General features: G+C 44.9%; 1 protein-coding gene and 1 pseudogene across 2 annotated transcripts in view; both read left to right on the forward strand.

Moving 5' to 3' along the window:
- RAPGEF5 (Rap guanine nucleotide exchange factor 5) overlaps positions 1-11,256 on the forward strand; it is a 243,076-nt gene extending 231,820 nt beyond the window's left edge. Inside the window, 2 exon segments of one of the 2 annotated variants that reach the window (NM_001194158.3) lie at positions 3,917-3,971; positions 7,049-11,256. In NM_001194158.3, coding sequence (NP_001181087.1) covers positions 3,917-3,971; positions 7,049-7,164 — 171 coding nt within the window. In that variant the 3' untranslated portion in view covers positions 7,165-11,256. 2 annotated transcript variants of the gene reach the window in all.
- A 4,537-nt stretch (positions 11,257-15,793) lies between these two features.
- LOC144340199 (histone-lysine N-methyltransferase SETMAR-like) lies at positions 15,794-23,811 on the forward strand (annotated as a pseudogene).
- The last annotated feature ends 1,870 nt before the right edge of the window (positions 23,812-25,681 follow it).

Consider the following 25,681-nt stretch of genomic DNA (forward strand, 5'->3'; position numbering starts at 1 on the left):
ACTTACTAACAATGAAAGGCTGCAGGCACTAGAATTCTTGCCTCTAAGCAGGTTAATCCCTGGCGTTTGGGATTAATGAAACAATTGCGGGAATATGAAGCCTTGGGTCAGTATTTACTTCGCCTCCTGGCCAGCACATCTCCCTAAGAACAACACATGAGCTTTGTGGAGCATCTGTGAAGATGTGGGATGAGGTGTGTCACACCAAGTGGAATTCCCGGGAAAGGCTGAGCAATCCTTTCCCCTGACTAGTCCAAGGGGCTGTGGGAGAACAACTGAACTCTATCAGCTGGCTGTTGCCTGTTGTTGAGGGCAGACATGAGGTTGACCTCCTTAAAGTGAACCAGTGAATTTGTTAAGTTCATTATGTCATTTCTCCCTCAGATAGTGCCATCAAAGTGACAAGATGATAAAAAAAAAACCTGAACAAGTCTGTAAAGTCACAAATGGGAACAAGCTGTGGAAAGCTTGTTCCCACCTTCCTTTTAACCAGCATCTGTGGCCTTCCCCTGCTGTCTCCAGTAATCCAGCAGAAGCCTCTTAATGCCAGCTCTCAAATATGCCAAGACTGCCAACTAACCATAGAGCTGGAAACAAAGGAGGTCTAAATGATATGACTTCTATTAGGGTCAATCATCATACCCCTAATTCTTTGAGAAAGTTTAAGGGAATAGCATGGCATAAATAATATTTTAAATTCCTAAGAGAAATTTTATTTTATAAAACTGAAGAAATGGGTGCAGTTCAGCATGCACACAACAGGCACATAGCGCACATGCAAGCCTGTCAGGCAGGCATGGGGTCATCATTTCCTTAGAGGGCAGGCTCCGCCCACGGGACCAGTGAGCTCCTGGTCCACAGCACGCCTCATGCTGACCCCTCCTTACACAGAGTAGACAGGATAAAACTGTGTCCAAGACAAAAAGGAGTTTTGTCATATATAGCCCTGTGTTACACTTGGATGCTGGAGAATGAGACTGACCTTTCTAGGAGAAACACTATTTTCAAGGAATATTTCTTAGCAAAGGACTGGGTTTCTCTAAAGCTAAAACAGGATCATCTTTCACAATAATGAACCAATAGAACCTAAGTGAATTAACTTGTGAGAAGTCAATTCCTCATGATGGATATTAACTTAAGCCAGTTAACAGTGTATTATCTTTATCTGGCTGATGCAGTCCAACACATTGAGTCAGACCCCATGAAAATCCAGAAGCCCTCATCAGGTCTAATGAGATTTCTGTTCTTTATGCTACATTCCTTGCTGCCCCAGCAACTGGAAATGTTTTCATCTCAAACTGTTTCATAAGAAGAAGCAAATGGTTTCTTTTCTTCTCTTTATCCGTCGATGTTAAGGGCATCATCTTTTACCCTGTCTACCCCCTCCCCCTTTAGAAAGCCTAAAGATGAAGACCAGAACTCAGATTTCAGTGCCACACCCAGTACCGAGCCTTACATCAGTTTGAGCCTGCACAAGCTATGCAAATGGCATATGATAGAAATCAATGTGACGCCAGAGCTTAAAATGAGAAAACTGACCTGGGAAAAGTGGTAAAATCTGGGGAAGGAAACCGAACAATACATGCACAGACATGAGTCAGGTCTCATTTCCTTTACAAATGCAGCTTGAGCTACTGCAATAATCACTGTCCTATTCAATTTTCCACTATTGAATAGAAGTGCATTAGAAATATGGTTATGACAACAATTCAATCAGTAGGTCATATTCAAATAATGTTTCTGTAGTTCTTCTGAATTTTAAGAACATTTGTTAGTGTTGAATATTCTTTCAGAAATAATTCATTGAGGATTTGCTGTATATGGTGATCCTGTGCTCAGTGTGTATAGTTGGGACATGAAAGATGTTGACGCACATTGGAGGACCAGATAATGATATGAATTCTTGAATAATAGGATGATGTTTGTATTGTGATACGAAACAAAGTGGAGAGCTACTGTTGATTCTCAGGAGAACTAGAACATGATGACAATAGTATTTAGAGATTATTCTGGTAATTAAGCCAGCTAACATAGCATTTTGGAAGAGACCATCCTGCACTCTAGTTCTTCCTATAGCATATATGTATATGCTTCCAAAATGCCACTTCCTTCAACATGAAAAACTAAAAGTGGTAGAGACAGCTAGAAGACTCTTGCAGGTACACAAGTATAAGATGATGGGATCTTGTCCAAAGCAGCCGTACATTTAAAGAAGACTTTTGCCCGCCAAGCAGGGTGGCTCATGCCTGTAATCCCAATATTTTGGGAGGCCAAGGTGGGCGGATCCCGAGGTCAGGAGTTCAAGACCAGCCTGACCAACATGGTGAAACCCTGTCTCTACTAAAAATATAAACATTAGCTGGCTGTGGTGGCATGCCTCTGTAATCCCAGCTACTCAGGAGGCTGAGGCAGGAGAATCGCTTGAACCTGGGAGGTAGAGGGTGCAGTGAGCCGAGATCGTGTCATTGCACTTCAGCCTGGGTGACAGAGTGAGACTCCATCTCAAAAAAAAAAAAAAAAAAAAAAAAAGACTTTTGCCTGGAAATCAGTGAGGACTTCAAGGAAACAAATTAAATTAGAATATTGAAGACTGTACGTGACTATAAACTACGAACAGAAAATGGTCTCTAAAGATGTTCATGTCGGCCGGCCGCAGTGGCTCACACCTGTAATCTCAGCATTTTGGGAGGCCAATTTGGGTGGATTACCTGAGGTCAGGAGTTCAAGACCAGCCTAGCCAACATGGTGAAACCCCATCTCTACTAAAAATACAAAAATTAGCCAATATTAGCCGGCCGTGATGGCATATGCCAGTAATCCCAGCTACTCAGGAGGCTGAGGCAGGAGAATTGTTTGAACCTGTGAGGCAGAGGTTGCAGTGAGCTGAGATCACACCACTGCACTCCAGCCTGGGTGACAGAGCAAGACTCCATCTCAAAAAAAAAAGATGTTAATGTTTTAGAAAATGTTCATCTTTTGTAAGTATCTCATTTCCAGTTACAATTTAAGATACTCGAACCTTTGAATCTACAAAAATTCCTACCTCCATTCAGCACATATGTGTAAGTCAATGTGTCTGATATAGTAGGCTCTGCACATGCAGAGCCCTCTGGTGGTACCTGGTGTAGAGGAGGAGAAAAGTTCAACAGCAATGACAATGACACAAAGCCAGTAGGTGCTGTACAAAGAGCAGTGGAAATGTTGAGATGGGAGCCTCTAAGTCCAGGAGGGACATCTCAGAAAGGCTTCTTGGAGAGGAGGTGACACTTACCCTGAAGTGAAACAACATGCGCAAATGTGAACAGGATGATTGGGGCCGGGGTGGGGTGTGGGTACGGGGGTGGCTGCACTTCTCTACAGTGTATTTTCTCATGGCTCAGTAAGAACCTGTGCAACCCGGATTGGGTGCTACTGTTTTTTGTTTGTTTGTTTTTGAGATGGAGTCTCACTCTGTCACCCAGGCTGGAGTGTAGTGGTATGATCTCGGCTCACTGCACCTCCGCCTCCCAGGTTCAAGCGATTCTCCTGTCTCAGCCTCCTGAGTAGCTGGGATTACAAGCACCTGCTACCACCCCCGGCTAATTTTTTTGTATTTTTAGTAGAGATGGCGTTTCACCATGTTGGCCAGGCTGGTCTCGAACTCCTGACTTCGTGATCCGCCCACCTCCCAGTGTGCTGGGATTACAGGTGTGAGCCACCTCACCCGGTCTGGTGCTACTGTTTTTGCAGACAAGGACTAAATATTTTTTGATAATCCAAGCTCAGCAGAATCAAAGCTATGTCCAGCTCCAAATACAGTTCTTCTGTTCACAGCCAAGAGTGCTGCTAGATCATCCTTCCATCCTAGCAGGCATGGCTTCTTCAGTAACACCCTCAGCGACCCTTCTATTGATGTGTTTCCTGTTCTACCTTACAGCATATGATCGCAGACACTGTCCGAACCCTGAGACACTGCAGGACTAACCAGTTTGGTGAGTCATTGAAGTCAGGTGCAGAATGTAAATTGACTCTACGTTGGTACCAACTGTGGTCACAAGTATTGGGTGGTAATCAATTTAAACAAATTGAAAACTAGCATATGTATATACGGATGCATATTGTATATATATAGTAGATTGTCTCTTTGTTTCCTCACTGCATGTTTGGGATGCAGAGGAAGACAAGATGTGGCAGATTATTATCCCCTAATGGCAGCAAGTTTATGCTGCGAAGAGTGACTTTATGCACTTAGAAACCACCTCCCAGCAACTCCCGCTGACTCCTGTCCCCACAGTGTCTTGCTTTGCTTGCCTACTGGCTCAAAAATCACTGGTGAGTTGAGCAGGGGTGACCTTGTCCCTAACCTCTTTGCGTGGAGCCTTCCTGGAATAGGACGATAGCTTGTAAAAATGCCTAAAGCAGCCTTCCAGAATCTTTTCTCCTCTCCAACGAAAACGTCCTGTCTGGAGCTGCCTTTCAGCTGCAAAAGTGTGGTTCTGAGCACTTCTGTAGAATCCCCACTGAGACTAATGTATGTAGGAATATTTGTTCCATTTTAAATCTCAGTCATAATTTATGCTATGTTTAAATGGTGTTAGAACATTGCAGGAAGGAAGGAAATCAACTTTATTGAGTTGCAGGAACTTTCACATGGGCAATGGAATCCTGACATCCGTCCTAGTAAATGGGGATTATTAACCCTGTAGGTGTAGAGCAAAAAGCAGAGACTCAGAGAGATTCACTTATTTAGCCGTTATTCAGACTGAGTCTGCCTTACCTCCTTGTCCTCTCCTCTGCCCTCTGCAGATCCTGTGGATACAAAGGGTAATAAAAAATAGAAAATTGATTTCAACAATTATAAATTAATCCAAGGCAACCACTCAGTTCAACTTCATTTTTTAAGTAAGACATGCCCATTGTAAAACAATTTTTTCAACAATATAGAAGTATATATAAAGCAGAAAATCAGAGTCCTACTTCTCAAGAAAAGTACTAATAACAATTGGGTACATGTGCTTAAGAGTTTTTTCTGTTCAGTGCTGGTCTAGGCTGGCAATATTGTCTCCCAACAAAGTAAGTTAGGAACTGGACTTCTGTGTGGATTGTGTTTTCTCTTTGAAAAGGAGACTTATAAATACAGGACCTAATTTTCTAAATATTCACATCAATTAGTACCACTTTAATGTACCTATATAATTCTTCATTAAGCATACAAGTACAATGCAGTTACAATAAAAATAGTGATCATAACATCATCACAGAGATTCACTGAAATGTACAAGCATAATGCTGATGAGTACAGCTTCATGTTGCTTTTATCCTCCTTTGCTTCCCACGTGTTTACTGGGGATTCAACTAATTCTAAGATATCAGTCTCACTTAACCAAGGAACTCTAGTTTATATAGGCTCCAAGTATAGACAGGAAGGTGATAGTTATACTAGCTTGTGTGGCCTTGAACCTGTCTTGAACCCCCCACTCATCAGAGAGTAATCCTCTGTGTGGCACTAAGCAAAAGAGAAATTTAAATAACTATCAAGCCAGTTTGTGTTCTAATTATTTATATACAGTATCTTTAAAAATCAGTTTGGGAACCGAATTATCCAAATTCATTTTAACAGTGTATATGAGCATAGTAAACCCATGTCAGCATTTGGGATAAAATATGAAAATGTTAATCAAGTCACTTATGCATTATAAAGTATCATGCAGATGTCAGTTGCTATGGTTAGAACCATCCATTGTGCCATCTTTTTAAGGCTTGAAAATTAACAATCATGTTATCCAAACCAATGTTTAATAAATGAAAAGCACTTTCTCAACGTCTTCCAGAGAAGGCATTCTGGAATAAAACAGCTTTTTGTTACTTTCAAACAGGTGGAATGGTATAAACTTTAACTCCTAGTGTGTTTACTTGCTGAAACTAGGAAGCCTGTTTCTATTAAACCTAAGAATTATAAGCCACTCACGTCATACAGGTCTTAAATTATTTCCTCATAAAATGCATTTGTTATAGAGGAGAAAAAAGGGGGTTTCACAAGAGAAAAAAAATGCTATAAGAAAATGCTCAGCCTCCTGCATTTCCCTTCCCTCTGCTCAAGCTGAGCTCCAGCAGCTCACCCTGCTTGTCCCATGCATAATCTACAAAGCAACAGGACATGATGTCTTCATCACTTACCTTTCCATTGTCTCACTGTAGTGCAGTTTGACCAGTGTTCCCCAGCCTCAAATGGTTTGCTTGTCGGTGTGTGTGTTTGACTATGGTGCATGGGCTTGCCCCGTGGTTCATGCTGCTTCATCCTGGTTCCTTATCAGCACGGGCGCTAGCAGGGTGTGGATGTGTCCACAGTGCACTAAAGCCTCTTTTGGCCCCTCGATTCCTTGACTGCCCTAGATATGTGAGTGGAAAAGCCCCTTGTCTTGTCCTTCTCTGGGTAGACTTTAGTCCATACACATAATTTCTGAAGCAATTTCATCTGTTAACCACATCTTAGAGTCTGTTCTGTTGTATCTGTTCATTCAATTGCTCCATTAATTTTTTTTTCCAAAAAATGAGAATACCAAAGAATTGTACAAAATCTAAACAACAAAAAAAGAGTGATTGCATTCATATGCTAAACACATTATCAGCGCTTTTCAATGCTTCTAGGCTGAGATATAGGAGCCAATGCTGGCCGTTTAAACAGGTAACTGCTGTAAAAGGCTACATAGAAGGACTCAGGAACCATATGGCCTGGGTCCGAATCCTGGCTGTGACACTTACTTGCTGCGTGACTGTGCTCAGTTTCCCCATCTGTGGAGTAAGATAAGAACATAATTTCTAAATAACATACAATGTTAGGTAATAAATGCTATAAATAGCCTGCCGGTCTGATTGCCTGACCTGAGGAATCCATTCTGAGCTGAAAAAGCATTTCTACCTTAGGACAAGGACACCTCTTATGGGATTCTGACTAATGAGAACCCACCTGGTACATTTACTCAGCCTTAGTGTAGGGTTTTGTTGGTATGTAGATATAGCATTACTGCTCTCCTGAGATTGTCTTTTTTTTCCCCCCTCTAAACAACAGGTGACCTGTGTCCAAAAGAGCATCAAGAGTTAAAGTCCTATGTTAATCACCTATATGTCATTGACAGCCAGCAGGCCCTGTTCGAGCTCTCACACAGGATCGAGCCTCGGGTGTGAGCCCCACTGCCTCACCTCCCCTGTGTCTGCAGCACTTTGAGCTACGGGAATGTCTATGCCAAGCACGTTGCTTTCCTGTGAGAAAAGAAGTTGCTGAGTTTTATCAGTATAACCCAAGACATTCACAGGAAAGCCAGCCAAAGCGTGTTCAGGAAGTGATGTCAGCCACCAGAGAGGGGGAGAGGCCTCTCCATGCTACTCTTGAGACAAGAAGGCAGAAGGAGAGTCAGAAGCGTTCTTGAGATGGAGAAGGCTGATTTCTTATGATCACATTGTTGATCCAGTCCAGTTTTCAGTATGAGATGTGCCAGCATCAAGACAAGACAACGACATCTTGACATGCAATGACCAAATATTTCATTAAGAGCATGCATGGAACAGGAAGGAGTTTTACATTGCCTAGTTTTAGATTACTATCCATAAGCTGTCAAAGAAGTCATTCTTTTGAACACCTGATGACAGAGACAGCATCCCTAGATCTCCAGGGAGGAGAGGTTTCTGTTGATACAACCTATGATATCACCAAAAGCCACTTGTGTCTAGGGAGTTAGTGAGGGCTGTAGCTAGCATTCATGCTCTGCTGGGCAGATGAACAATGTCCAGGTGTGCATCACTTTGCACCACAATCAACTATTGACACATGCTTGCAAGTGAAATTAGTTTCTGTACAACTGATTTGCAGCTATAGGCAAGGTAGATGAAGTTGCTTTGCCAGTAAGGAAAAATAGTAATCTTCAAGAGATTGACTCATTGTTTAATTCCTGGGGATTTTCTTCACACTTGTAAGCAGGCTCTTATCTTTTATTGGACATAATATGATTTTGAAAAAGCACAGTGCCTGACACATTGTAGACACTCACTAACTGCTTACTGAGGTGACAGAGTCACAAAAGTCTGCATTCTTGTGCCTGATGATGCATTTTGCATACCTCATACAGGCTCCTTGCCCACACTATGGAATGACAGCAGCCAGCACAGGGAGGTTAAGTGACATTTAATGAGTGAAGCACTTAGCATTCTCTAGGTAATAAGATAGCGGTAATTACCAGTGTTTTGGCAAATGAAAAATGCCCTGAAATAGCCAAGTGTCTGATTGATGTTGGTGACTTAGAAGTCCTATAGTCCACCTACCAGCCAAAGCAGGGAGCCTTTCTATAATTTGCCTTCTTTTCCCCCTAAATCTGAGTCTTCTGAAATCTTTTTTTATTCCCATTTTTACCAATTGAGGCTCCTTCAGCAAATAAGACCTCTTGATATTTTCAAGGACTGGGTAGAGGATTTCTTTCAACCTTCACATGAACAAAACAGCCTATGGGTCAAAATAATGCAATCCACCCCTGCCTGCTAGATACTTGTCACCTTGCTAAAATGCAAGGGCCTGGTCCATTCATTTTCCAAATGCAGGAGTCTTGGTGCACTTCTCGCTCTTCCTGCCTGTTCATCTCTTTCATGCCCACACAGACCTGTTTCCTTTTTGTCTCATCAACACCTCATTCATCCTCATTAATGAGGCATGTCCAATGCTTTTTGACATCTTTATAGCAGTGCTGTTTCCTGGGCTCAGGAACCACACTGAGCTTGAGATACTGCTGGAAGGAACCATGTGGAGAGAAGGTTTGAGAGGACTTTGAGAGAGACTTAGTTCGGCCCAGCATGTAAAACTTCAGTCCTGAACATTTACGGGGTTTTATAGAAGGGCATCCTCCAGGGCTGGTCCCTTCAGAGAAATGCTGCATGCTGCTGGTCATGGAATGTGGCCCACGGGAGGACACCAGAGCCATGAGAACCGGACAGCAGACTTCCCTCACAGCTGGGCTGAGCAAACCCTCCAAAGCCCTCCTCACGCAGTTACTAACGATAGCATGGGCTTACAGCACAAGCACATGTTCTCACCTTTTTCCTATGCCCTGGACTAAGGTTTGGCCAGTGTAATCATATAAGGCCATCCTGACATTGTTTCTGTGTTTCACAGTTCAGATTTTTATTTACATTAGAACCACATTGCTCCTAGTAGAACATTACCTTTAGGGGACTAATTTTCCATGGAGAACTATTTCAGCATTTTGCGGGCTGCTTAGACCCCAAGTTAGATATGCACACCGAGCCAGATGAAGCTACACAAATGTTGTGTTTAAATGCATTTTGTACAGTGACTTCAGAGTATCTCACATGACGTGGGTGGAAACTGGCTGGGGAGAAAATGATGCTTGTTCGCCTTTTCCTCCAGCCATGGTTAAGTGTTCCTAGGGGTAGCAGAGGGAAGGGAGGATTTTGTGCAGTTTAGATTTGCTTTTCCATCCTTGTCTTCTGAATGTCTAAAATCTCTACATCTTTCTGAAGTTTAACAACTGTCTCTAGAGGTTTGCCAGGCGACAGCTCAAAGCTTTGCAGAATCTTAGATCTGGAATTAAAGAATTCAAGCCCAAATTGTGAGAACCAGATTTTACTCAACAGAAAGCTTTTTCTAAGGAATCTGAGTTGTTCACTGGTGGACAGTGGTAGGGCTTGAGCGCTCCTTGTTAATAGGATGGGCCACGCTCCCTCTCTGGATATTCACCCAGGCCTCTTCAGAATAGGTTTTGTTCTGGCCAGAAGTGTGGTCTAGAAGATGGCTAAGCTCTTTGCCAGCTCTCATTTGGAGTTTTATTATTGCATAAAATCTTCGCTCACTCTGCAAATCTATATCTGCCACCTTCGGCACCAGGTGGTGCAGGGGCATTTCTAAGTGGGCTCTTTTTGTTACAGCACAACTCCCAGACAGTCCTCTGGGTCTTTGGATTTGTCAGCATTCCAGCAAACTAGCCCTGCTTAGAAGTTAGCACAAGACGGCAGAATGCAGGACTCCGTAGGCAAAATCACAACCTTGCCATTAAAAAAAATTTTTTTATATACGCATTTGCAGGTGTTCCCTTGAGTGTGGTGTTTTGAATTTGCTCTTTGTCATCTGTATAACTGCCAAATGATTGTAGTGATACACGTGACCTGCATTCACTTTTTCTAGTTTCCTTAATTATGTTTAGAATAAATTCATTTCCCTAGAGCAAGAACCACAAACAGGTAGTGTGGAGCATACACCAAATTTAGAAGCATGTGGATAAGGTCAGTGCTCACACTGCCTAGTCCACAGGGAGGGGATGCTGCATGAATATATACTCGCCTCTGAGTGGAGGAGAAATCGTGGCATGAAAGAGAGGGTACCAGTGATGACTTCTTATCCCTGGAGCTGGGCTTTCATTGCTACCCATATCCCAGCCCTGCAAGTCTGTTCTGGCCAGCACAGACACCGCAGATCCGGAACTGAATGTTCCTAAATGGCACAGCCAATCCAGACTTCTCAGAAACTGGGCAAAAACATTAAAATGGGGATGATCAGGTCTTCTGCAGTGGTCCAACACAAGATTTCTTTTAAATGTTTCAAAAACATGTCCTTAAAATTTCAGCCTGCTTCTTAGCGAGTGGGCCAGTTTTGCTTAAAACTGGTTGGGGGGGGGATGTTTTTAAAAATTGCCAAAAAGTTAGATGAAAATGTATTACTGTATAAAGCAAAGCTGTATATACTAAACATTTTTTAGCAGAGTAATATTTATTTGCATAGTCTATTTATTGTATTCGTATTACACTGTTATTAAATACTGGGATGAAATCAGTGACCTGAAGCAAGAAATCTTGCCTTTTAATGTATCATTAATTAGGGCTGCTGTGATATTGTCAGCTTGCATTAACAATTAGAAGATAGAGAACCCGCCATCAGGGTGTCTACCTAACTTCTCAGGGACTACACTTGGTAGTTTTCCACCATTTAAAGAACTGGTAAATATGAAACATTTGTTGAGTTACCAGAATTGCCATTAACAGTGTTTTCTTTCCCATATTCCATGCTTTCTGCCTCTGTGTATATATATTATATATATATATGACTGTGCTGTGTATTTATCGAAGCTAGTAAGCAATAATTTATATGTAAAAATGGCCAAGCAATATAAGGTTAAAACTTATATAAGTAACCCTTACCTTATCTTGTATTTTCAATTGTTTTTTTTTAAACTGCTTTTCCAAATATGAGACTATGTTAAAGACACTATTCATGCCTCTGAGTTTCTTGCTTTCTCTGTGATGTGTGTGGATTAAATAGCTCTGTTCTGGCAGCATGTGATGCTCAGGGAGTTGGAACTCAGAAGTCATTTGCTGACTGAAAGAGCTACAAGTAGGTGAAGAGGTTCTCAGGCAGCCCGTGGAAGCCTAAATCACTTATCCTGCCATTGGGTTATTGCAGAACCTAAACACCCTATTTTGGAAATTGCATCAGTGTTCTCAGAGTCTGAAATTTGGGGAATCCGGCAACCACTGTCATTGCCTCACTCCACTTGAGCAAGACCAGGAACTGTCCCTCACCAGCCCAGATACTTAGTGCAGCTCCCAGCCCAGTGATGATACCCGGGGCCCAGGATAGAGGTCCTGACAGCGGAAGAGCCATGAGTGGATGGAGCAACACAGGGGTAATAAGGATGCTCTGGGGCAGTGGGATGCCAGGCAGTATATACACTAGCACAGACTGTATGAGTATTCAGCATCTTCTCTCTGCATAAACAGGAAATGTGTACATCTTGCCCACCGAGGTCAAGTTTGGCCTTTGGCATGTGTCCATCTCCCCCTTGCAGGAGGATTATAAACCTCATCTTGTTGAACCCAGGAGTAGCCCAGTGTCTCGCTCTGTCCAGTGAAAAATGGGGAGACATGTCTGTGAAAGCTTTATGCGGTAGCCTGCACCTGCCATGTCTGCTGTGCTGTGAGACCTGCACTGCTCCAGATGAAGGCACCCCTATCAGCCTGGGTGCTGGATCACAGGAAACATGGAGCAGAGCCCTGGCTTGTGAACGACATATAACTTGAGTGAGAAATCAAACATCACACTAGAAGTCTCTGAGGTCTGGGAGTGGTTTCGTACTCAGCGGAATGTAGCCTCAGCTGACTAATACAGTCTCTCAGGACAGTCTTTTCAAATTGCCCTTTCCCTCCGTCCACTTGTGGGCGGCAGTACTGGCTCAGCACAGTACCTCGTGGATGAAGCCACCTGTTGTCACACATCCATGCAAAGGGCTTGCCTTTTTATGAGAAATGGGGAAAGACGACTTGAAGATAATTTTCTTGGGTTTTTAATCACCAGAAAGTGGCACTTCTGTGAAGCAAGGGAAATGGGAAGAGAAAACACAAGGGCATTGTCTCTAGGGCAGCCATTGGAAGCAGAGAGAAGTCCTGATCCCTAAATCACTTCATCTGTAGGGGCTGACCCCACGGGGTCCTCCTGGAACCTGGAGAAGGCAGGAGATGAAGGGAGAGCTGGAAGCCCTAGGCTCCAGCTTCGGAAGGGAATAGGAAAGAAAGGGAAATGCCTGTTGCTAAGGACGTGATGAGATTTTCTTCAGTTTCGAGTGGGATAGCTGGTACTGGGAAGATGCACAGGGCTCCCGTGAACTCAGAAGCCTGTTCTTGTTAGTAAAACTCAAAACGAATTAGCAAAACTCAAAATGAAACTTCTGGTCCTAGCCCTGGTGCACTAGCAACAGAATCCTACTCAAGGCATGAGGCTGCATATGAGGTTTTTTATCTGCATCTTCTGAATACCCCATGAGCCTTTGCTCTTCAGTCACTGCTTTCAACAAATGAGATTCCTAAAGCTTTGAGCTTGCTGATGTTCTTTACTGAAGTACTCCTGTTACCGAGGGCAGCAGGAATTTCTCTTGCCTAAACAGAGCCATAGCAGTTCCCCTTCTCAGCACCTAAGGAGCAGGCCCGACTCACTAGACAGAAAGTGGCGTCCTGAGGACTGAGCTCGTGCAGGGTTCCTGGGGAATGCGCTCAGATCCCTGATCCAGCCAGACTCAGAGCTGGTCCAGTCTCATTTCTTTATTTTGTTTCTCTTGCCCAGGAGAAATTCAGCCTGTGTTTGGCCCTACTGTGGCTTCTAATCATGCATCCTTATCCTAGGGATGGGGGTCTTCCAAGTGTTGGGAATTCAGACAGTACCCTATGGTTATAGCTTCATGGGCATTTCTGCCACAAGATCATGTCACTGCTCACCACGGCTGTCCCATAGTAAACTCTGTAGCCACCTTCTGAGTCCACTGCTCTCCCTCCAGCCTGGAGTTAAGGAACTTCCAAATCCTCCTCACATGGCACTTGTGCGCCAGGGTAAACCAATCCCCCACCCCCTGTCTAGCCATATCATGTCACCATTATTTTCTGCTACAGCCACACTGTGTAGAAGATCTCAACCGACCTGGAAATTTTCCCCTAAAAGAACAAGCTCCCCTCTTGTGGGGAAATTTTTCCCTAAATGAACAAGCACCCCGGTATCTCTGGGTGGTTCTCATATTTCCAGGTTTCCAACCTGGAAATGGGCGGGTAGAAATGCCAAGCTCTCCTGGTTGGACTTTTCCTCTCCCTGGAAGACTGAACAGCAGTCCCAGCCTCAGAGGCTGGCATAGCTGAAACGCCACCATGGGAAGTGACAGCACCCTCGTCTCTGGAAGGCCCCTCTTACTCACAGACATCTGGAAGTTCCCAAGTTGTGTGAAAGTTCCCAACTTGAGTGAAAATCATCACTTCCTGAGAAAATCCCTCTACTGGTCACCTTGTTCTTGCAGTCCCGACCAAACAACAAAACAACAACAACAAATGGCAAAGACATTGAAGTCTCAAAAGCAATTAAAGCAGTTAGCCCACCTGGAAGCCTTGAGGCAGCGGCAAGAGCTGCCCAAGTTCTTTTTTTTTTTTTTTTTTTTTTTTGAGACAGGGTCTCACTCTGTCGCTTAGGCTGGAGTGCAGTGACATGATCACAACTCATGGCTCACTGCAGCCTCAACCTCCCCAGACTCAGGTGATTTTCCCACCTCAGCCCCCTAAGTAGCTGGGACGACAGGTGTGTACCACCATGGCTGGCTAATTTTTGTATTTTTTTTAGAGATGGGGTCTTGCCATGTTGCCCAGGCTGGTCACAAACTCCTGGGCTCAAGCAATCCTCCTGCCTCAGCCTCCCAAAGTGCTGGGATTACAGTTGTGAGCCACCACACCCTGCCCTTCTCAAGTTCCACAGCAACAACAGGGCTGTGGTGTCTCAACTCTCAAGTCCCTTTCAAGGTGGGAAATCTTGAAGCCAGACTGAGAAGGATGCACATATACCTTTGTGTAATTGTGTGTGTACGTGTGTGTGTGTGTGTGTGTGGGTGTCTTGGCCCTAACTAGAGGAGCCCAGGCCACCAGAACTGCCTTCAGGACAATGAGCTCTTCCCCATCAGAGATGTGCAAACAGACCTGAAATCAACCAGCGGAGATGGTTGCAAGGACAATCCAGTGATCAGATGAGAGCTATGTCAGGAGACTTTTAAGACCCTTTCAGTTCATGGCGGTTAGGAAAGCTGGCGCAGACCTGTAGTTGCCAGAACTAATTAGTTTTTTGGTGTTTTTTGTTTTTTTTTTTTTTTTTTCCTTAAGTGACTTGACTAATGTAGGAAATAAGAACTGTTCATGCTCCTTTGTATCCAATTGACCTGGGCTAGGCCTCAGAAGCTGGAAGGGAAAAGGCTGTGGGAGGATGCCGGAAAGGGACACCTCACCCCTTCCCTGTCCTCTGCCCACTGCTGACTCCACAGTCCCACCAGGGATGAATGCCTGCAATAAACAGAAAAGTCCCTGGAATCAATGCATCAGGGCACGCTGCCAAGTGCCAAGCTGGCTACTGCCTCTCAAATGGCAGGGACTGGGTCTGCCTGGCTCCTCACTGTACTCCTGGCCTCCCACCGTCCAGCCCCATCCTGCTCATCTCCCAGCCTCCCTGCCGGGCCCCAGCACTCAGGATTGGCCTGTCCCTTCTCTGCCCACTCAACACAGTGTGCCCAGAACTCCTTCTCTACCTACCAAATAAGGATTGGTGTACTCCAAAGCCCTCCTGGATGACCCATCTGACACCGAGCCCCCGCCCCCATCTCTTATCTGAATTCCTGCAGCCGATTGCACCTGCTACTCTTTCAGGAACCACCTTCCATTATCAAGAGCTGGGAGAACTGGCAAAAGTTTCTACCTTGCTCTTGACTGCTATTGCTGCATCTCATAAAATGCTCCCTACCTCATAAAATTGTGTGAAAAGTAAAATGAGAAAGTGCATATAAAGTGCTAAATACAGTGCCTGGTACATAGTTCACATCCAATTAATGATACTTTGTGTGTGTGTGTGTGTGTGTGTGTGTGTGTGTGTGTGTGTGTGTGTGTTTAAAGACAAGGTCTCACTCTGTCACCCAGAGTGGAGTTCAGCAGCATGATCTTAGCTCACTGCAGCCTTGAACTCATGGACACAAGGGATCTTCTCGCTTCAGCCTCCTGAGTAGCTAGCACTACAGGTGAGCACCACTGCACTGGGCTTAAATGTATGTATGTGTGTATGTATACATATATATATGTGTGTGTGTGTGTGTGTGTGTGTATATATATATATATTTTAGAGATGAGGTCTCGCTATGTTGCTCCGGATGGTCTCAAACTCCTGTGCTCAAGTGATCCTCCAGTCTCAGCCTCCTAAAGTGCTGGGATTACAGGTGTAAGCCACCATGCCCGGCCTGTTGTTAATACACGATGCATGCCAGAAGATGCGTACCCACATTTTTCCTCAATCATTGAATATACATGGCTGTGGGTAAGTCATTTGACTTCTCTTATCCTCCTTCCCCTTCTTGTCAAACAAGATAATAGAACATCTCTATCACAGGGCAGTTGTGAGAATGAAATGGCCAATGCATGTGCGAGTTCTTTGTTCATGCTAAAGTGAAATAGGAATATGAGAGATTTCCTTTTGGAATCCCCTCATGCCTTGCACGATGCCAGGACAAAGCAATGGTTCCCTAAGTATTGGCTGATTTACCTGAATAAAGGTATCTTCCTATAGCTTGCCAAGTTGGGATAATACTCCTGTTAGTATTCATGTTATTATTAACATTGCTAACACAAGAAGCAAAAATGCTGACTAAACCTTGGGCCACAACTTCTCTGAGGACTGGGCAAAGCACTATTGCTAGACACCACCCCATTCCTTTCCCTGTTGTCCCTGTGTAGGGACTCCAGGCCAGGAATCCCTGACCAGCAGCTCCCCTTCCAAACCTTGGGCTGCCGATTTGCCACATGGAAGCATCATCATTTCAGACAAGGGCCTGAGAAGAGCAGGCTGTTCACTGTGCTCTGTGGCGTGCTCTGTGCTTGGGGGAAATCTCTGGTTTCATTTAGAACTCAGTCTGCAAGCTAAAGGGGAGAGCCTGCACTCTGAGGCCTGGTTGAGATGAAGTCCCCTTTGTAAAGAGCAGGAGAGGCCAAAAAAGGGATGGTTCACCCCGGGCCCCATGTTATACTTACATGGTGTTTTTCTTCCTTAAATCAACCAATAGCTGACCTCCCCTCCCCCATCTCTCTACCTGGTAATATTAGCTCATTAACATTAGTCTACAGCGGCCCTCATCAGCTCCATCTTCTATCCTATGTACTGATCATCTACTGTGTGCCAGGTACTATTCTAGGTGATGGAAAAACAACTATGAAAAAAGACCCCCTTTTTTATTTTGTTTTGTTTGAGTAGGAGTCTCACTCTGTCGCTCAGGCTGGAGTCCAATGGTGTGATCTTGGCTCACTGCAACCTCCACCTCCTGGGTTCAAGCAATTTTCCTGCCTCAGCCCCCCGGAGTAGCTGGGACTACAGGCGCCTTCCACCACACCCGGCTAATTTTTGTATTTTTAGTAGAGACAGGGTTTCACCATATTGGCCAGACTGGTCTCTTGGCCAGGCTGGTCTCAAACTCCTGACCTCATAATCTGCCCTCCTTGGCCTCCCAAAATGCTGGGATTACAAGCGTGAGCCACCACACCCAGCAAAGACCTCTTCTTCATGGAACTTTGATCCAAGGGAAAAGAAAGATAGGCCATAAACAAAACAGGTAGGTAACACGTAGCAGCACATTAGATGGTAATAACGTTCTCAAGAGAAAAAAAGCTAAGGCAGGGAAGGGAGTTAGGGAGTGCCAGGCTCCCTAACTGGGTGGGATTTTAAGTAGGGCAACCAGGGAGGGTCTTTGTTATGAGTTGAACTGTGTCCCCCCCTGGAATTTAATGTTTAAAATCCTAATCTCTAATATCTCAGAATATTACCTTTTTTGAGATAGGGTCTTCACAGAGGTAATCAACTGAAAATGAGGTTTTAGGGTGGGCCTGAATCCAATGTGACTGGTGTTCTCCTAACAGGGAAATCTGGAGACAGACACAGGCAGGGAGAACATCCATGTGAGCATGAAGGTGGCCACTCATGTTGAGGGCAGGGGATGGAGGGGAGTACCTGGAGCAGACCTTTCCTTCACAGCCCTCAAAAGCAACAGACACTGCCAGCACCTTGATCTTAGACTTCCAGCCTCCAAAACTGTGAAGCAATACATTTCTGTTGTTTGAGCCACCCAGCTTGTGGTATTTTGTTACAGTAGCCCTGAGAAACTCATGTAGCTTTGCTGGGAAGACCTGAAGGAAGTGAGGGATCCACCCATGAAATCCTTGGGGAAAAAGCATTCTGGGCAGAGGGAACACCAAGTGCAAAGGTGTCGAGCGTGCCCCTTGGAGTTCAGGGACCAACGAGGACCCTAGTGCGGCTGGGGCCAGTCAGGAAAGGAAGAGAAGTAAAGGAGGTCAGAGATAACTGGGGCCAGATCATGTGGAGCCTTGATGTTTACCTTAAGTCAGATGAGAACCACTGGAAGATTTTAAGCAGAGAAGGACGTGACCACTCTGGCTACTGAATTTCAGAACAAATAGGGGCAAAGGTGGAAGTAGGGAAATCAGTGAGCTTATTGCAATAATACAAGCAAATACAATGGTGACTTCCACAAGGCGGTGGCATGGGGTGATATGACACAGAGTAATTCTGGATATATTTAGGAAGATACATCTGATATCGTTTGCTGATAAATTAGTTATGGAGAAAGAGAACAGTTAAGAGTTGACCACAAGATTTTTGTTTTGATCAACTGAAACCATGGAATTGCAACTAATTGGAATGAAAAAGACCTTGGAGATGGCAGGTTTGAAGGAGAATAGCAGGAACTCAGTTCAGGACATATTTGGTTTGAGATGTCCATTAGATAGACATGGATTGGAACTAACAATAGTCTCTTTGCACCAAGTCTGACTTGTATGCTTGATTTAGGGGCCCTTCTACATCATCCACATCTGGGATTTCACCAGAGTCACAGCCATTCTATGAGCTGTGTTGTGCTGGATGAATACTTGCTAAATATTGATGCTTCAAATCTCCAGGTCCAAGCTCCAAGCATTCTCAGCACAGCCATGTGGAGCAACTTCGACGCATAGAACTTCTTCAAGTCCAACCAAATAGACACCACCCCCTTGGGAAACAAGCCATCTCAGGGGGAAACCACCTCATGGGGCTCTCGACAGTCTTCCTCTAGCAACCATACTTTCAACTTTGACTTCACAGTTTTGTTTAGTGCTGCCTTCTCATTCGGGCTTTCCTTCCCAGAAGAAATATAGAAATATGAATTACACTTCTGTCATTAGAGATTCAATTAGCCAAGTTGAAATAAAATCTGTCTAAAGGACATGTAGCAATAGGCCTTTGAAACAAGCTTCGAGGTGGTCCCAGACATTCAATTCCAATTTCACATTGCATAGCCAGAAACAAACTTGTACCTCAATGGGAAAGAACTTTTCAGACAGTCCATTATTTTTTTATGTTACCTTCCTCTGTCATCAAAAACTGACCTGGATCTCCTCTCTCCTCCTCACTTAAGTTAACTTTTCTTCATGTCCTGGGTCATGCCCCAGGAATTTTTATCTACAAAGTGCTCAGCCTGGCGCACAATGCACATTCGCTGCTTAATAAATATTTGTTGACTGAGATGCGTGCTGCTGGCATGACCAAAATGTGAGACATTAGTGACATCTGCTGGGGATATGGTGATGCTGTGCAGAATTTAAGTCAGAAATGCATGTTCTTGACTGGCTGAGTTAAATCAAATGCTACAATGGGACACTGTTGGAAGCTTGTGTCTACAGTGATGAGGCCATGGCTTTGCAGCTCTGCCTTACCAGGACATGGTCCAGTGGGTTATTGTTCTCCTACGATATAATGCAGCCTTGTTTTTTAAAAAATACAGAAATCAAGAAGATAGAAAAGGAGCTAACTGGCGAAAGCTGAGGTTTGCACAGGTCTGTTGGCTCCTAAGGAAATGAAGAAAGTGAGGGCAGGGAAAGGATGGAGAAGCAGTTCTCCAGTCTCTCCCCACCCCGACCCCTGGCCCTCAGGAGAAAGTACAAGTGCCCAAAAGCGACTTCCCAGCCATTGTCCTTCCCCAGACTCACCTCCGGCTTCTGCTCCCTGTCCCTGCCCCACACCCCAGGGGACACATTCCTAAGCTCCACTCCAGTCCAGCTAAAACATTCAGGCACTCACCTCCAAGCCTTTGAGCTTATTTGTTCAACAGCCAAGTATCAAGCAAGGACTTGGGAGCACTAGGAGGCGCTGTGCTAAACACGGGGATACATTCCAGAGCCAGTCCAGGGAGTGTGGTTCCGGAACTGGTGGAGCTTCTGGTGTAGTGGATGCGGACTTTCTGGTCTGGATCTCCTCTCTCCTCCTCACATAAGTAACTCTTCTTCATGCCCCAGGTCTCGGCACTTCCAGGAAACCTGCACTGGCCCCTCTAGCCTACACCGGATTCCCCCCAACCAAGCACCCTCCTAACCCCTGGCATTACCCCTCTCCCACCAAGTCAGAGCCTCTGGACTAGTTGGCCTCCTCCTCACCTCCCAATACACTAAATGTCCCCTCAAGCATGGGCTGCCTTCTTTACATTTATGTTCATCACAAAACCAGAACAAGGCAGGCACTTGTGTGGTCCTGGAAGAGCTATGATAACTGTCATGGACCCAGGAAACACGCCATTCACTACCCAGAGGTGCTGCGGTGAGTGACAGGAGACTCAGCAGCATTGTCACATCACAGAGCAAACCCTGCCTGCTGGGCTTCCAGACCGCGTGAGGGTGGAGATAACCAACGACCTGCTTGATTGAGTGTGGAGCCCATGGAGCTGGTGGGGGTGCCAGGGAGGTCCCTTCAGATCTCTTCCAGTGTTCTGGGGTCTGCCTGTCCCAGGAACTGGCAGCAATTCCAGCACATTCCTCAGCACTTACTGCTAAGGTGAATCCAAGTTCACGTTCCCAGAACAGGTTCCGAGTCAGCCACGCCAGAGGTCTGTGCCAGCTTCACTTGGTCTAGGAAGCCTGGGACCACCATCAGCCCATTCTTCCTTGAGGCTCCGGAACAGCATGGGACATTAGCCGAGCTGTGCTCAGAAGCAACACTCACTGATGAGGGCTGCCGAGAGTCCCATCCTCTGCTCACCTGTCAATCAGTCAAGCCTCTTCACTGCCACCCCTGACCATCCTGCCAGGGCTGATCACCTTGGCTGCTCACAGAACCCATGAGGACTGAGAATTTCCCAGATTCTCACAATGACTGAGCAGCCCTGCTTCCCCAGCCCTTTATAAGCATCTTGAACATGCCCAGGTGTGCCAGGTGTGGCCTCCATGGCCCGCCAGAGGAGGGGGCAGGGGGAGTGCAAAGACTGAATCAGACAAAGACTAAGCTTTGTTTCCGCCCCTTCTCCACCCTTTTTTCCCATGCAAGAGTCTCGAAGGCAGATTCAGACGGAAAAGTCAACAACATTCCATCATTCGGTTCCTTTTCTTGGCCCCAATGTGTGCCCTGGGGCCCTTTTGTTCTTTGGCCTGGGTAGAGTGTGTGGCCGCATGCTGCTGAAAAGGTCAGGGTCAAGATGCTGGGAGCTGCCAGTTGCGCTAGAGGAACCCATGTTTTCCACTGTGGATTAAAATACCCTTTTGCCTGCGGCTGAGCTTCCCCTCCGAATCCAATAGGTCAATAAGGACCAAGGACAAAGCACAAACAGGGCCTGGAAGCCAAGAGATGTCGATAAAAATGGAGATAAATAGGCATTTCAGAGCAGGCAGGCCGTGGGTGTGGGGCATTGTCCCTTCTCTGGCCGGCAGTGCCTGGTCACTTTGTCTCCAAACAGTGCTTCCATTTTAAAGATGCCAGATTGGTTTGGACCCAAAGCTTCACTGTTGCGGGGTGGGCTGAGGTGGGAGTGGGGAGGATTCACACAGTAAAAAAAAAAAAGGCGTCCTCTTGGGTGCCAAATGTGGCAGTTCCTCCATTTCTTGCTTCTGTACAAAGCCCTCCCAATGTGGAAAACACTCCTTTTTGACAGTGTTACTCTTCTTTCCTTTTAAGAAAATAAGTTCCCAATCTTCGTGTTTTTTAAACAGTACAAATGCTGGCATTTCAGAGCTGCTTTAGTGTCTTCAGTTAGATGCTGAAAAGAGCTCAGTCTTCTCTCATTATTTCCTCTGCCCCTCAGTTTATCTCATGTAGAGCTCTAACTAAAAGATCCCAGCCAGGTGCGGTGACTCATGCCTGTAATCCCAGCACTTTGGGAGGCTGAGGCGGGCAGATCACGAGGTCAGGAGATCGATACTACCTGGCTAACACGGTGAAACCCCGTCTCTACTAAAAATACAAAAAATTAGCCGGACATGGTGGCGGACACTTATAGTCCCAGCTACTAGGGAGGCTGAGGCAGGAGAATGGTGTGAACCCGGGAGGCGGAGCTGCAGTGAGCCGGGATCGCTCCACTGCACTCCAGCCTGGGTGACTGAGTGACACTCCATCTCCAAAAAACAAAGAAAAAAGAAAAGAATGATCCCTGCAGTATGAGTCAGGAAACATGGGTTCTGCTCTCACTCTACCATCTTTCTGGCACTGTGACCTTGGGCAAGTCATCACCGCTGAGTTGGATTTTCTAACATTCTGTGACTATGCAGAATCACAGGATGGGAGGAGGGATGGCTTAATTAGTGCAAGGGTCGCTATGTAATAAATGTTTGATTATGTATTGGTGAACTCATGCATGCATTCATCAGATATGCCAGGGATCACAGCAGGCATGAAGATACAAAGTGAAATGAGACCAGTCCCTGCCCATGAACAGGCAGCATGACAACATGATGGACAGAGCACGGGTTTTCTGAGGTTCACAGCCAGGTCCCACCCCTAATTAGCTTCATGAGCTCAGCTAAGTTTTTATAACTTCTCTGAGCCTTGACTTTCTCATCTACATGATGGATTATTTTATAGGTTGACCACTCGTCCTGGTTTGCCTGAGACTGAAGGGTTTCCTGGGACACAGAACTTCCAGTGCTAAAACCTAGAAAATCCCAGGCATATCAAGATGAGTTGGTCACTTAGAGGACAGATGAATTGAAATGATATATAGAAATGACTCACACTGTGCCCTGCATCTAATAGCTGCTCTATAAATGTAGTCACACACAAACATGCTCCTCACAACATGGTAAAGGAAAAATAAAATGAAACAAATAGGTGAGTGCAAAGTAACTGCAGTTTTTGGATTGTTGGAATTTGCTGTTTAATACTGGAATACATTCTTAAATAAATGTGGTTATGTTCTACTTCATTTTAATGGGCATTTCTCACTTTACGTTTGTTTGCTAATGACTTATTACTTGCTGTTTATTTTATGTGTATTTTAGACTATAGAAATGATGTTAGACATAAAGCAAATTCAAGTGATTTTCTTACTCGAGTTCAAAATGGGTCGTAAAACAGCAGAGACAACTCATAACGTCAGTAACACATGTGGCCCAGGAACTGCTAACGAATGTACAGTGCAGTGGCAATTCAAGAAGACGAGAGAATTGAAGATGAGGAGCGTGGTGGTGGGCCATTGGAAGTTGACAATGACAAACTGAGAGCAATCATCAAAGCTGATCCTCTTACAGTTACACAAGAAGTTGCTGCAGAACTCAACATCAGCATTTGAGGCAAATTGGAACGGTGACAAAGCCCAATAAGTGGGTGCCTCATGAGCTGATCAAAAATCAAGAAAATCATCATTTTGAAGTGTCTTCTCTTATTCAATGCAACGGTGAACCATTTCTCAATTGGATTGCCACACGCAACAAAAAGTGGCTTTTATACAATTGGTGATGACCAGCTCAGTGACTGGACCGACAAGAAGCTTCAAAGCACTTCCCAAAGCCAAACCTGCATCAAAAAAGGTTATGGTCACTGTTTGGTGGTCTGCTGCCGGTCTGATCCACTGCAGCTTTCTGAATCCCGGTGAAACCATTACATCTGAAAAGTATGCTCAGCAAATTGATGAGATGCACCAAAAACTGCAACGCCTGCAGCCAGCATTGGTCAACAGAAATGACCCAATTCTTCTTCACGACAATGCACAACCAAAGCTTCAAAAGTTGAACAAAATGGGCTACAAAGTTTTGCCTCATCTGCCACATTCACCTGACCTCTCGTCAACTGACTACCACTTCTTCAAGCATCTCGATAACTTTTTGCAGGGAAAATGCTTCCCCAACCAACAGGATGCAGAAAATGGGTTCCAAGAGTTCGTCGAATCCCGAAGCACAGATTTTTACACTACAGGAATAAACAGACTTATTAATCGCTAGCAAAAATGTGTTGATTGCAATGGTTCCTACTTTGATTAATGAAGATGTGTTTGAGTCTAGTTCTAATGATTTAAAATTCACGGTCTAAAACCTCAATGACTTGTGCACCAACCTACACTAAGGCAGCTAAGGCAGCACACAGGAGAGAGGAACTCTGAGAAGATCCCAGGGAGCTGGATGGTGAAGGAGGAGTTGGAGTTGATTAGGTGAGGAATGATGATTGGGGAGGTGCATTCTGTGTATGGAATGTTCATAAATGCATGAAAGCTTAAGAGCTTGCAGCCTGGGGTGTCCTGTGTGGCTAGAACTAAGCAGGTAAGATCTCAAAGGTAAATCTGATTCATATCAGGAAGACCTACTGTAATTCTAACAAATTTGGACATCATTTTTAAGGTCTCCAAACACTTTTGATGATGCATCCTTTTGATGAAGAAAAAAAGAAAGGTATCCCATACCTTTCCCAATACATGTTATATTTATGAATAATATACATGTATTGTGTAAATAAATAAAGCATACAAAAAATACAAGTGTTTCAAGGATCAGATTAAAGGTAAATACAAACAAGAGTTCTGTCTTTCTTCTATGCTGCCATGAATTACCTTACCTGCCTCCTCGAGGACACACACCCTACCTCAGAAACAGGCACTTTAGGCAGCAAAGAGTCACAGAAAGTTTTATTTTTATATATTTATTTGTTTGTTTGTTTGTTTATTTTTTTGAGACGGAGTCTCACTCTGTCGCCCAGGCTGGAGTGCAGTAGCGCCATCTCAGCTCACTGCAAGCTCCGCCTCCAGGATTCACGCCATTCTCCTGCCTCAGCCTCCCGAGTAGCGGGGACTACAGGCGCCGGCCATCACGCCCGGCTAATTTTCTGTATTTTTAGTAGAGACGGGGTTTCACCGTGTTAGCCAGGATAGTCTCGATCTCCTGACCTCGTGATCTGCCCACCTCGGCCTCCCAAAGTGCTGGGATTACAGGCGTGAGCCACCATGCCCAGCCGAGTCACAGAAAGTTTTAAAGCAAAGAACTGACATGAGCAGATTTGATTTTTAGAAGATTGCCTTGGATATATATATAGGAGACAAGACTGGAAACAAAATGCCCAACAGGAAGCTATTGTAGAAGTCCAAGAGAAAGGTACCAGCGGCCTGAATGAAGGTGGCCACGGTGGATTCACAGACAAGGTGATAGACTGGAGAGAGATTTAGGAAGCAGAATCAAAAGGACATGTGGGGCCGGGAGCAGTGGCTCACGCTTGTAATCCCAACACTTTGGGAGGACAAAGTGGGCGGATCGCTTGAGTTCACGAGTTGGAGACCAGCCTGGGCAACATGGCAAAACCACGTCGCTACAAAAAAAAAAAAAAAAAAAATTAGCTGGGTGTGGTGGCGCATGCCTGTAGTCCCAGCTACTTGGGAGGCTGAGGTGGGAGGATCACCCGAGCCTGGGAGGCAGAGGTTGCAGTGAGCCGAGATCACAGCACTGCACTCCAGCCTGGGCAACAGAGAGATACCCTGTCTCAAAAAACAAAACCAAAAACGAACAAACAGAAAAAGGAAATGTAACTGAGAAGGGACCTATTGAGTTAAATAAACACACGAATGCATGCAATTGAAAGATGTCCGCAAAAAGAGACACGCCTGGACCTGACATGAAATTCACTGACACCTTTGATCTACATCCCACATATGATACAGAAAAACCACCAGGCCAGGTCCTCGGTATGACTTTCCTGGGCCCTAGGCACTTTGGCTCCCTGAGCCCCTTCTGTACACACACACACACACACACGCACACACACGCACACACACAAATTTTTAAAAGTGTATGTATGAAAGTATATTTAATGATTGCATTAGTAGAAAGGTGAATCTAATCCAGGAGTATTATATTCACTTTTTTTCTT

This window comes from Macaca mulatta, chromosome 3 (assembly GCF_049350105.2).
Source record: "Macaca mulatta isolate MMU2019108-1 chromosome 3, T2T-MMU8v2.0, whole genome shotgun sequence".
In the NCBI taxonomy this organism is placed as follows: domain Eukaryota; kingdom Metazoa; phylum Chordata; class Mammalia; order Primates; family Cercopithecidae; genus Macaca; species Macaca mulatta.